The sequence below is a fragment of the Corella eumyota genome, chromosome 6 (genome assembly GCF_963082875.1).
Source record: "Corella eumyota chromosome 6, kaCorEumy4.1, whole genome shotgun sequence".
Taxonomy (NCBI): Eukaryota; Metazoa; Chordata; class Ascidiacea; order Phlebobranchia; family Corellidae; genus Corella; species Corella eumyota.
This window is the reverse complement of record NC_137495.1, coordinates 13,061,005-13,073,535: the sequence shown is the minus strand read 5'-3', so window position 1 is coordinate 13,073,535 and position 12,531 is coordinate 13,061,005. Positions and strand designations below refer to the sequence as shown.

At 28.8% G+C, this 12,531-nt stretch overlaps 2 protein-coding genes across 2 annotated transcripts; one reads left to right on the top strand and one right to left on the bottom strand.

The window, feature by feature from the left end:
- Positions 1-3,425: 3,425 nt before the first annotated feature.
- On the bottom strand, positions 3,426-4,739 carry LOC145754649 (thioredoxin-like protein 4A). The gene is made up of 3 exons (XM_082570741.1): positions 4,611-4,739; positions 4,055-4,182; positions 3,426-3,597 (listed from the first exon to the last, which is right to left on the bottom strand). Exons 1-3 carry the CDS (start codon positions 4,737-4,739, stop codon positions 3,426-3,428), a joined length of 429 nt encoding a protein of 142 aa, XP_082426867.1.
- A 2,675-nt stretch (positions 4,740-7,414) lies between these two features.
- On the top strand, positions 7,415-8,502 carry LOC145755881 (uncharacterized). The gene has a single exon (XM_082572117.1). The coding sequence runs from the start codon at positions 7,594-7,596 to the stop codon at positions 8,500-8,502; it is 909 nt and encodes a 302-aa protein (XP_082428243.1). The 5' UTR covers positions 7,415-7,593.
- The last annotated feature ends 4,029 nt before the right edge of the window (positions 8,503-12,531 follow it).

Sequence of the window (12,531 nt, the reverse complement as noted above, 5' to 3'; positions counted from 1 at the left end):
AAATTTATTTTGTATTAAGATAAAGAATGTTGAGTTTTGCTTTCAAAAATTTATTGAAATTTACTTATTATCACACTTATTGTTTTAATAAAATTTTATTGTTAATTTATAAATGTTTTTTTTAATAAATGAGCCAAAATATTTAAATGTTTAAAACTGAATTTGTTAAATGTCACTAAAAATAATGTATTGATTGTTAAATTTAATTATTTTTGTTTACTTTAAGTTTAAAATTCTCCAAAAGTTTACGAAGTAATTTTGCTTTAAATATTTTTTTAAAACTTTCAATTTTTAAATAATTTAATCCTGAGAAAATACAAAAAATAATTTTATTTAAATATAATACAATAGACTGTAACTTAATAATGGACCATTGTTAAAGTTAATGGGCATTGTGACCGTTTTTACTTCTTGTTATAAAATCGAAAATAAAATTGTGTTTAAATTTCTATAAACTAAATAAAAAAGTTTTGTTATTACATAAAGTAATTTTAATATTAAATGTTATTTAAATCTAGTGCTTGTTTAAATAAATAATCTTTAAATACCAAGCAATAAAGTAATATACTCACAGGATGTGTTAGTTTTGAACAACCTCTAGCAATGGCCAATCCACCAACTTCTGTAATGCGACACTCACTAATATCAAGTTCCTCAAACTTGTCAATAACCTCACCCAGTAATGTTGCAGTTTCATCACCGATTTCGTTCCTTGATAAGTTCAACTTTATCTAAAACAAAATTTATATTTTACTTTAATTAAAAGTTACTTGAATTAAAATAACTAGGATAAAAACAGTTTAACAAAACACTTTATAAAAATAATAATAACTAAAATTTTGAAGTAACACAAAAATGACCAACATTTAATTTTTACTAACTTGTTATTTATTTAGAAAATTTAAACTTTAATTAAAATTTACTTATTATCACACTTATTGTTTTAATAAAATTTTACTGTTAATTTATAAATCGTTTTTTAATAAATGAGCCAAAATATTTAAATGTTTAAAATTGAATTTGTTTAATGTCACTATAACTTATTATTTATCTAAAATATTTAAACTTTAATTAAAATTTACTTATTATCACACTTAGGGTGAAGTAATTAAAGTCGAGTTAACGGTAATTGCGAAATAAACTCGAGTTAAATCGCTAAAAAGTTAACTTTCGAATTAAGGTAGTTTAAACTCAGATTAACTTAAAATTAATTAGCTACTTTATCAAAAAAAAATTACGGCAATAGTCCAATAGTAAAACTAGATTGGCCTAAAAGTTGTTGTGATCGTTTGGACAGAGTCGATAGGTAATTCATAGGTAGCCTATAGAAAACAATACAACAGCACAACAAAGTTGTATAATTAGTAAGTTAGTACTGGTTGTAATGGCTTTAGTCAGTCCGTAAATCGTCAGTGATGTACCGGACATATCATTGTAAGGTATTTTACCTTTTTTTTGTCTCCTGTTGCATATATAATGTGTATAGTCAGTTACAACCTAAGTTTTATATGGGCTCTGCCAAATAAATTTAGTTAAAAGATTTATAATTAACTATTTAAGTAGTATTTTATTAAGTTGTGGCACGGGCAATATATTTAACCTTTATTGTAGTTATTGAAAATAGAAATTACAAACATCCTGTCAATCCCTAACAATGGGCAGGTCACGAAGTTTGGAGAATACTTTTATGTCGTTAAAGTTAAAAACCGTCCACCCTGGCTTGGCTAAACAAGGAAATGTGCGATGATGGTTTTAAGCATTTTGCTTTGGTAAATACCTATTTTGGACAGGGTATCATATTTTTAATCTAGAAAAGCTTTGGTATTATATTCATGCGAAGTAAAATCTAAACCCTTCCATTTAAATTTTATTGATAACTATTTATTCGAATAACAAAATATAAAAACATAAATAATACAATAAATAAATATGCAAACTATTAAATTTCATAAAAGTTGTTTAAACATGCTGCTCGGTAATTTTTTAAATTTTTTGTTTGCTATATTTTTATTTCAAGTTCTTTCATTTTTAAATCATGTTCTTTTATTTTCATTTCTTGGTCCTTTATTAGTAACTTTTTGGTTAGTATATGAATTTCTTTTTTATTTTCTATTTCCTGCCTAAGTGGTAACATTTTTGCCTCCCTTACGTCACCAGAATCGCTTTTTCTTTTTAAAGATTCCTTTTTTAAACTAGATCTCTTTATTGGTAATAATATTCACAACATAAAATTTAACCTGGTAATTCTTTACATTCTATAAAAATTCCTCCATTTGAAGAACATTCAGTAACAATTTGATCATGACTGGGGTGCTACCAGTAAGATCAAGAATCAGCAAGGCATCATCATCAAAACTGTTATGCAGTGAATTGATTTCATTGGGAATTAGAGCTATTATTTAAAACAAAGTTTTGCAGGTTTGTAGTAAATTTATCGTTGTGTGTTATTTGGTTTATCATAAAAAAACAATTGTTACTATTGATTCGAAACATTGTTACTATTGATTCGAAACAATTGATTCGAGTTCCTCTTTGAGGTCCAGGAAGCGTCCGCAATAGCCTCAGCTGTTACTACAATACAACACGCATTTAATGCAGGCTTTAACTAATATAAAATATGGTAATATTCAGATAAAGTTAAATAGCTCTTTTATATTTTTAAGCACATTTTTCAATAATTTAGCTTTTAAAAAATGAATTGATAATTAAACTTTTATTTAATTTATTTGTCACCATATATTTTTGCTTATTTTATTTGACCTTCAAGTTCAGTATAAAAAAATGTCCTAAAACTGGCTGACTTTTGTTTAAAGTGCAGTTAACGGTTAACTAAAATATAATCAAAACAAAACATAACCTAAAGTATTTGAAAACCTATTAAAAATAAACTAAGTTGCATTTTAATTTCCACAACAAAAAGGTTTATGTTAAACTCACCAATATTCAATTTCCATGTTCACTATTTTACAATCGCCCATTTTAAAAAAATTATTAAAAAAATCTGAAAAAGAAAAAACTTGGTAAATTTCACCACTTGGCGAGTCATTGTAACAATCACTACAGTTGAGTCAACAAAGCACTTATAATGATGTCATAGTACAAATAATGACGTGGAACAATAACATTTGTTGCCATATTGTCATTGAAGTTTTTAATATTTATAAGAAAAAATAAAATAAAAACTTAATCATGAATCTGAATAAAAAAATATAAGAAGCAAAATTGTGTTTCGATAAAATAGTAAAAGTAAAAGTTAATTTTTAACCAAGTTTTTAATTTCATAGGTTTTTTAACATTTTAAAATTCTCTTAATTAATTGTACCAACTGAAGTAACTTAACATCAACTTTAAAATTATTTTAATTTTTCTTTGAGCTTCCAACATCTAAAATCCATTATTTCAAAAACTTTTGAATATTCTATCTGTTAATATCGATATTTTGTTGAGTAATCCTTTGGGGAAACCACCAAACCCCTCCCCTTTCTTGCTCCCCTAAATATTGTCTCTAGAATGTCGATCATCTCTTGTTTATCCTCCATCGGCCAGTTAATCTTGTTGTTGTTTCCTGTCCCAAGATCGATCATTATGTGCTTGTTCCTATAAACATTTTTAATCAGGTAATAGTTTGTAAATATTTTAAATCTAATTTTAATATTTGATTTGTTAAACTTTCATGTATTTATTCATTCTTGATATGGGGAGGTCGACTTCATGACCTAAACAATGAGTAACATCAGTTACCCCGACCCAGTCTCGAGTTGCCTTTGGTAGTTCGGGATATTATAGATTATAATTGCCCGATAATTATGCTGCTGATTAAGTGCTGACTCAGCAGGAGTTTATACTGTTTATAGCGCCTTACTCACGGGCGCAACAACATACGAGCAGTTGGGATTGAACCCAGAACCTTATGTAGTGTAGCCAAGTGTTCTGACCACTACACCTTATTGCTAGCTCACTGAACCAATAAGAATCAAACCCCAAACTGCGGGTTAGTCTTTCTAATGCTTAATTATTGTGCCGACAAAATTACATTCTTAATGTGAACAACAACCTGTAGAAGAACATAGTTGTGCAGGGGTCATATAATTCGTACATTTTGTTGAAGTCTGGCACCTCAGTAATGTCAACCAAGTAAACAACAGCAAAGTTCTTCACTTTGTCAGCTATACTATACAAGGTCTAAACGTAATTGTTGATTTAATAAAATGTCACATACAGAATTCTAAAGCAATATATTTGTTGTATAAACGTCCAAATTAAATATCTCGCAGATTGATCAAAAAAAACTTAATTTTATCAATAAAACATTTTTTTTTTATTTTTGTTTTAAAATTATGGGACTTTAACACTACACAGCATATTATTTTATAGAAACTTAATTTTCTTTAATAAATTAATTTTAATTAAACTTTCTTTAAACGCAAAAAATAAATCTAGTAAAGAAAATAACACAAATCCACTTTTTCAGAAAAAAATATTAAACTTATGCCTAGTTTACCTAAAATTTTTTTTAAAATATCGTTTCTTAATACGTGAAAATATTAAAATTCGACGCCGGTACCACTTAAACATTATTGAACTTATTTGTATTTAAAATCATTAAATACCTCGTCCATTTTCATGCAGGCCGGGTCCCAATCGTGACCGAACCGAATCACGACAACTTTTTCTTGCTCGTTTAAGATCGATTGATCGACTTGCCAGCCGTTTGTAAGATGGGGAAGCATGTACGACATGGTTACCTTTCACCTACACCAATCACTACCAAATATATCATTTAAATACAACTTTTTAAACTGTTTTTATTATTTCGTGCAATTTCGTAAAAATTTTCGCAAAACTAAAAATCTAAAATTTTGTACGAGCAAAAGTTTACGCTGTTTTGTGTTTCTCCAATTTGTTAAAACCTCTGTTGTTGCGTAAACGTTTATCCTCAAAACATTTTAAGGGATAAATATTATTAAAAATAAGTGTGTAGCTTGTAAAGGCTTGTAAAGGTAATTTAAAGAATTGTCAAGAAAACAGTAAATTTTAAAGATGACCCTATACACTTACTGGAAGACAAGTTGTTTATGGGCAACTTTTCTTAAATTTAAGTTATTTGTCCAAGTATGGGCTTAAGTCATTTTGTGGGATAATTATTAATAGGGGGAAAATAAAGGAAAGAAACCCGACAAAGAAAGGGTTGTTAAGACTGTACTTGTTCCAGTAAAGTACTTAAAATAATATTTAACATTGCTGGATATTTAAACATGATCTTATAAGCATCGTTACAAATAAAACACAATATTACTAAATAACTAGGAATTTTAATCGCTTCTACAAAGTGTTTGGTAAGCGGTGAAGAATTAATATTTGCATAACATACAAGCACTTAAAAGCACTTAAAAGCACATCTACAATAACTACATAAGATTCAGGTTAACATACAACAGTGGTGGCAAGTCAAATAATGTCCTGGGTCCAAATAATAGAAAAGATTCAAAATTTCATTAAAATATTATTTGCACTAATTGACATACATCTTTAAAATTCATTTTAACTGGTTAAATACATGACAAGAAAAAGTTTAAAGCCATGCCCTTTATGCCTCTATTGTAGCACATATAAAGCAATAAATACAAAGTTAAAATGTTTTTATAGGTTAATAAGATACAAGTAAAATAATGTTTAATATTGTCATTTATGCAAAAGTTTTATATTAGAAGAAGTTCTCTGCCAACATTTAATATATATAGAAAATAACAACATTAAAACCTAAAGATATATATAGAAAATAACATTAAAACCTAAAGATCCTTACTAAAAACTACACAAAACTACATATTAGTAAAGCACATGCACACTTCCTCATTAAAATGCACTTTTTTAACAATGGAATTAATCTTGAACTTAAATAAACAAACAGTTCAATAGAAGTAAATTATTCCCAATATTTCTACAAATTCAAATATAGTAAAAATTAGCACTTATCTGAGCACATTGTTTACAACATAAAAATACTAAAGACCAAATAATGAATGAAAATTAATAATTTAAAATAAAACTGTAAAATGAATTAATAAAAACTAGAATTAGCACTTATATACGGTGGCCCAGAAGGGCAAACCAAAAAAATGATAAAAAACGAAAATATATTTTAAAACCGAAAATAACTTTTTAAAACCGAAAATAAGTTTTACGTAAACCGAAAATAAGTTTTCATAAACCGAAAATAAGTTTTACGTAAACCGAAAATAAGTTTTCATAAACCGAAAATAAGTTTTACGTAAACCGAAAATAAGTTTTCAAAAACCGAAAATAAGTTTTACGTAAACCGAAAATAAGTTTTCAAAAACCATAAATAAGTTTTACGTAAACCGAAAATAAGTTTTACGTAAACCGAAAATAAGTTTTCAAAAACCGAAAATAAGTTTTACGTAAACCGAAAATAAGTTTTCAAAAACCATAAATAAGTTTTACGTAAACCGAAAATAAGTTTTCAAAAACCGAAAATAAGTTTTACGTAAACCGAAAATAAGTTTTACGTAAACCGAAAATAAGTTTTACGTAAACCGAAAATAAGTTTTCAAAAACCGAAAATAAGTTTTACGTAAACCGAAAATAAGTTTTCAAAAACCGAAAATAAGTTTTACGTAAACCGAAAATAAGTTTTCAAAAACCGAAAATAAGTTTTTAAAAACCGAAAATAAGTTTTCAAAAACCGAAAAAAAGTTTTACGTAAACCGAAAATAAGTTTTCAAAAACTGAAAATAAGTTTTCAAAAACCGTAAATATATTTTCATGACCTTTCACCTTTGAAAAGGCTTAACTTTACTAGCCTTATGCGAAGGAACACCGGTTAGCGATTAGCCTTCCCTTTTGGGTTAAAAAGAATATTTGTTTAATAAATGTCAAACTTGTAAAGATATAACTTGTTTATTTAAGCTGGGCACTATATTATTAATCTTAATCTGTTAATATAAGATAACAAAAATGAGGTAAAACTGTGTCTGACTGTAGTTATCTTCCAATTTATAAATCTTATCCAAATTGTTTAAGTTTTAGTTGGCCTTTGCTCTTCTATAAGCAGTAAGTTGCGGCAGTTTTTCTTCTAAGTTATTTATTGGTCAATATGATTAACAACATTCAAAACTTATAAAGGCAACTTAAAACTAAGTTTGTTAAAAGAACGTTACCCTTTAATAGGGCTGGGAAGCTAATTAAAAAAAATCAGCCTTAAGGGTGTAAGTCCCAATATTTACCTAGTTTGCACATTGTTAAATTTGTTTTTATGTTTTAAAGAGAAAAATGGTGTTTATTGTTTGTAAGTATTGTAATAGCAATGAACAAGTTAAATTAAACCATAAATTTTGTACACAATGTGGTTTCCTGTTGAATAAAGAAGAGATGGCTATAAGATATTATTTTTTTAAAGGATATACATATGATGTTATAACCAACTTTCTGTACAAGCATCATGGCATAAAATTAAGCACAAGAACTTTAAAGTCAAGACTATCAGTTTATAATTTGTCACGCCGCTCTTTGTTAAATGAAAATGAATTAAAAAATTTAATCAAAGAAAAAATTAATGGATCTGGCTGCCTAATGGGTTACAGAATGATGTGGAATTCTTTAAAATTGGATGGTGTCGTAACCACCAGAAAGAGTGTAGAAATTGCTCTTCGAGAACTTGATCCTGAGGGATCTTCATTAAGACGGGCAAAAAAATTAAAAAGAAGATCATACTGTGTTCCAGGACCCAATTACTGCTGGCATGTAGATGGGTATGATAAGCTGAAGCCATATGGATTTTGTATTCATGGATGTATTGACGGGTATAGTCGCAAAATTCTTTGGCTTGAAGTTTTAAGATCAAATAATAATGGTTCAACAATTGCAAAACTGTTCTTAACACACGTGGAAAATGAAGGTGGCTGCCCCAAAAGAGTAAGAAGCGATTGCGGGACCGAAAATGGAATATTAGCATCTGCACAATGCTTTTTTATTGATTCTACTGAAGGACATATTTATGGGACATCTCCTCATAATCAACGTATTGAATCTTGGTGGTCCACATTGCGAAAATCTGTAACAACATGGTGGATGAATTTCTTTAAAGATTTGGTTGATCAAAATCATTACACTCCAGGAAGTAACATGCAGAGTGAATGTTTATGGTTCAGTTTTTCAAATATTTTACAAAAGGATTTAATCAATTTTAAAGAAAATTGGAACACACACTATATTAGAAAATCAAGATTTGATACAGTTTGCGGCCGTCCTAATGAAATATACAACTTTCCTGAATGTAGAAACACCTACGATTTTTTAATACCCATTGATTTACAACAATGCGAATATGTTAGACAAAATTTCTTACAAAATTCTAATCAAGAAAGTGCTTTTCAGGATTACTTTACGTATGTTATGGAAGAAACCGGCTTAGCATGTCCGCAAAACTGGCATGAGTCGTTATTGCTGTACTTTAAACTGTGTGGATATGCTACTGACTAAAATAAGTGTTGTTTTATAAGGTTCAAACATGCCAAACACAAGCAAATTTGCTATTTCAAGCTCTGTGTAATAAGTAGTTAGTAGCCTATTAAATTATGAAAATATATTTTGGGTATTTAGAAGGTAAGGAAAGGGATTTGAATTAAATTTACCTCTTGTTGCATGTGTAGTAAGTTTGTATTATTTAGCAGTGCCCTTATATATATAAATATTTTTTGTAATCATTCGCTATTTTAATTTGTAATCATTTGGCATTTTTTAAAAATTATTTTAGTGTTTGTAGTACTACTTAAGTTTCTATTGTATTACATTCATTTTTTTTTAAATATGAAAATCAATAAAACGAAATTGATTGTTATCAAATTAAAAATTTTATTTGCAGTATTTAAATCAATCCAAACCCAATTTCCCATTGAACAGCTTTTTCAAAAGAACTTTCCATATCTCTAGCAGAGCTTATATGTGTGGGCAATCTTAGTGGTAGTGAACATGTGCTAACTGTTGGTAAACACTGGCAACTCGTGCCATTTGCAGTTTTTTTGCAATCATTCACAAATTCAACCGTTAAATTATAAGGCATACCAAGCGCAGGCTTAGTAGGCGATCCACATATAAATTTCATGATAGTAGACAGTTTTATTCCAGCCTTTTCTGTAATTAAGTTGTACATCGAAATATTTCATAAATGTTAATGGTTACACGAAAAAAACATATTTTCATCATCTACCCATAAATTTTAAAATTTACTGTCATAATATTTTAAAATTTACCGTCATAATAGGAAGCTTCAAGAAAATCTAGGAAACTTTTGTATGTCTGAATTTCTCGGGTTTTGTAATTGCTTCCTTCTTCTGAAAATTGAGGTTTGAGAAGGTTGCTAATCGTATCAAAATCCCAATGAAACAATTCAGAAGGACAAAACACTGATTCAAACAATGCCACATTAGCACATAGTGCAGACCTCATATTGTAACATTCCATTTCCTTTGAAATCTCATTCAGTGCATTTAGGGACGGTTCAACCCTTTCTTTGATGAATAAACTTCTATTGAATAAATCGTTGAATATGCTTAATGACCTTTTACAAACATTGAGTAATATATAACAAACATACATATCTAATCCATTATCTACAAATTGGTTGGTACTCATAAACGAAGAAAAAAAATAACTTACTTTAACAGGGACCATTTATTTGTTAATTTAGCTTTTAAAGGGTCTCCCCTGTACCCAATGGCTTCTAATGCTGGTGATGCAACATCAGAACACAGTGTATCTGAGAACTCATTGTCTGTTTTAGCTTTTACTACCTACAAATAAAAATAGCATTGTTAATTTAATTATATTGCTGGTGATAAAAAATGTACATATATAGGCTATCAATTAATAATTAAAAGTACTTTAAAAAACATTTATTAAAACAACAATTTACCTGAATATATAAATTGGAAAACAATGAATCACTTTTAAGTTCATCCGGAACAGTTTCAGTAGCACCATCAATTCCATTTAGTAAGTATTTGTAAACCCATGGGGATAGAAAGCCAGGTCCACACCCTCCATTGCATAAGCTTGCAACAAATAAATGACCAATTGCCTGTGCAGTGCCATCAACAACACTTACAATTCCACAACACGGTTCTAAACCCTTTTTTTCATCTCCACTAAAATACTGCGACTTAATGTCATTAATGGCTTCTGTACATAACCATTATATATAATTTATCATGAGAACCCAACATTATTATTTTAATAAATAAATATAACAAAATCTAATGTTACTCTAAAATATCTGCATTGATTAAACATAAATTAAGTTAAATTTAAACCTGCATAGAAGTCACGAGAAACGCTACCAGTGTCAACTCCACTTTCTCCAATAAAGGTAAATCTATACGCCATATTCTGTTTCTTTTTATTCCAGGTCTTGTCAAAAAATACTTTAAAATCTTTAAAAGCCCATCCTCTTCTAACATTGATGTTAAGAAAATCATCATTTTGAGACACATTTACTTTTTGAATTTCTTCTACAATAGATTTTAAGATATCATCACCATTTTTTGGTAATACTGATGTTGTACTGATACCATGATCAATACTGCCTTCAGTTTCAACATCTTCACATAAGTCAATTGTGGGGCTACTATTTCCACAATAATAAACTGGGTCTCGACTTTGGCCACACTCACTGGCATGGACCTCAATAATGCTCCGCAAAAACCTTTGGTTGCATATTGGGCACAATGTTGTAGGCTCTCTGTTTGAATAAAACTAAGTTAAGCATAATCTTACCACAAAACTTGTGATTTCTAATTTAACTTTAAAAGTAGGCCTGTCTACCCAATTAATTGTTTTAATAAAGTTTACATTTATACTATAAATTCATTACTTAGCTAAATCAGCTGCTTTTTCTGTTTTGCTTGTGCTTGCTATTTCAGAGTTGTCTGTACTAGTCGAATTAAAAGCTTCATCTTCATTACCTTTAAATAAAGCAGGTAGGCACCAGTCATCTATGCTGTTTTTTTTTAAACAAGTGTCATTGTTTTTATCGGGACACAAGTAAAAGACTATTTTTCCAAAGGGCCTTCCCAGTTCCTCTTTATACCTTATCAAAGAAAATTTTGTATCGCTGCCTGGAATACTGTTAACTATTGTTCCATCCGGGTACAGTAGGTTATAATCTATATGGCTGTTAAAATGTTGATCGTATGCAATTCTCTTTTTTATTGCCTCTTGTCTAATTGTACCTGAAGAACACCCCTTTGTTACTTTTAAGGGTAAAATAGAACCACGCATAATTTGAAAGTTGTTATTCATTAACCCAATGCCAATAGTTACTTCTTTATCCAACTTTAAAAACTTTTCTTTTGTTCGAAAAGACAGAGATTGACGCTTGGTTGACTGTTGATTATAGTAGTCATTATAAGTCATTGGGCGTTTGTTACTTGAACTATTATGAACAACATCATTGCTTGAATGTAATGGTACTTCAGTAGCATCATTTTTTTCAATAGGAAGGCTACATTGCGGACAATATTTATAAAGAGCTTGAATTGGATAACCACAGTTTTTACAAAATCCCATTATTTTAACATAAAAGATTTTTCCCTTACTCTTAAAAGGGAAGAAATTACAATGTATATAACTGTTAAATGAAGTTTTTGTGTGACAGACTGTCATTGTCACACAGCGTGCCTGGTAATTACCAATTTTTTATAAATATATATTTATTTTTGATGTGGGTTCTAGACCTAAATATAGAGTACCATCAGTTAACACGACCTGGTCTCGAGTTGACTTTGGCAGTTTAGAACATTATAGATTGTTTTTGCCTGATAATTAAGCTGCTAATTTAGTGTTGGCTCAGCAGGAGTTCATACTGTTTATAGCGTCGAACCCAGGACCTCATGCAGTCATGCCAAGCCAAGTGTTCTGACAGCTACACCAATCTGCCAGTGCGATTTGGATTAATAATTACAAAACTAGGCATAAGCAAGCAAAATATACTAGCTACCAGATTAAATAAACTAGTTTTAACCTTACACGTTTGACATTTATTAAACAAATATTCTTTTTAACCCAAAAGGGAAGGCTAATCGCTAACCGGTGTTCCTTCGCATAAGGCTAGTAAAGTTAAGCCTTTTCAAAGGTGAAAGGTCATGAAAATATATTTACGGTTTTTGAAAACTTATTTTCAGTTTTTGAAAACTTATTTTCGGTTTACGTAAAACTTTTTTTCGGTTTTTGAAAACTTATTTTCGGTTTTTAAAAACTTATTTTCGGTTTTTGAAAACTTATTTTCGGTTTACGTAAAACTTATTTTCGGTTTTTGAAAACTTATTTTCGGTTTTTAAAAATTTATTTTCGGTTTTTAAAATATATTTTCGTTTTTTTATTATTTTTTTTCGGTTTTAAAAAGTTATTTTCGGTTTTTAAAATATATTTTCGTTTTTTTATTATTTTTTTTCGGTTTTAAAAAGTTATTTTCGGTTTTTAAAATATATTTTCGTTTTTTATTATTTTTTTGGT

What these genes read in the sequence shown, in the direction of transcription:
- LOC145755881 (XM_082572117.1), top strand. Translation starts at nt 7,594, where the DNA reads ATGGGTTACAGAATGATGTGGAATTCTTTAAAATTGGATGGTGTCGTA.
- LOC145754649 (XM_082570741.1), bottom strand. Translation starts at nt 4,739, where the DNA reads ATGTCGTACATGCTTCCCCATCTTACAAACGGCTGGCAAGTCGATCAA. An exon ending in CCTGCATGAAAATGGACGAG is followed by an intron (nt 4,183 to 4,610) that starts GTATTTAATGAT and finishes AATTACGTTTAG; the next exon opens with ACCTTGTATAGTATAGCTGA. An exon ending in ACAACTATGTTCTTCTACAG is followed by an intron (nt 3,598 to 4,054) that starts GTTGTTGTTCAC and finishes AAATGTTTATAG; the next exon opens with GAACAAGCACATAATGATCG.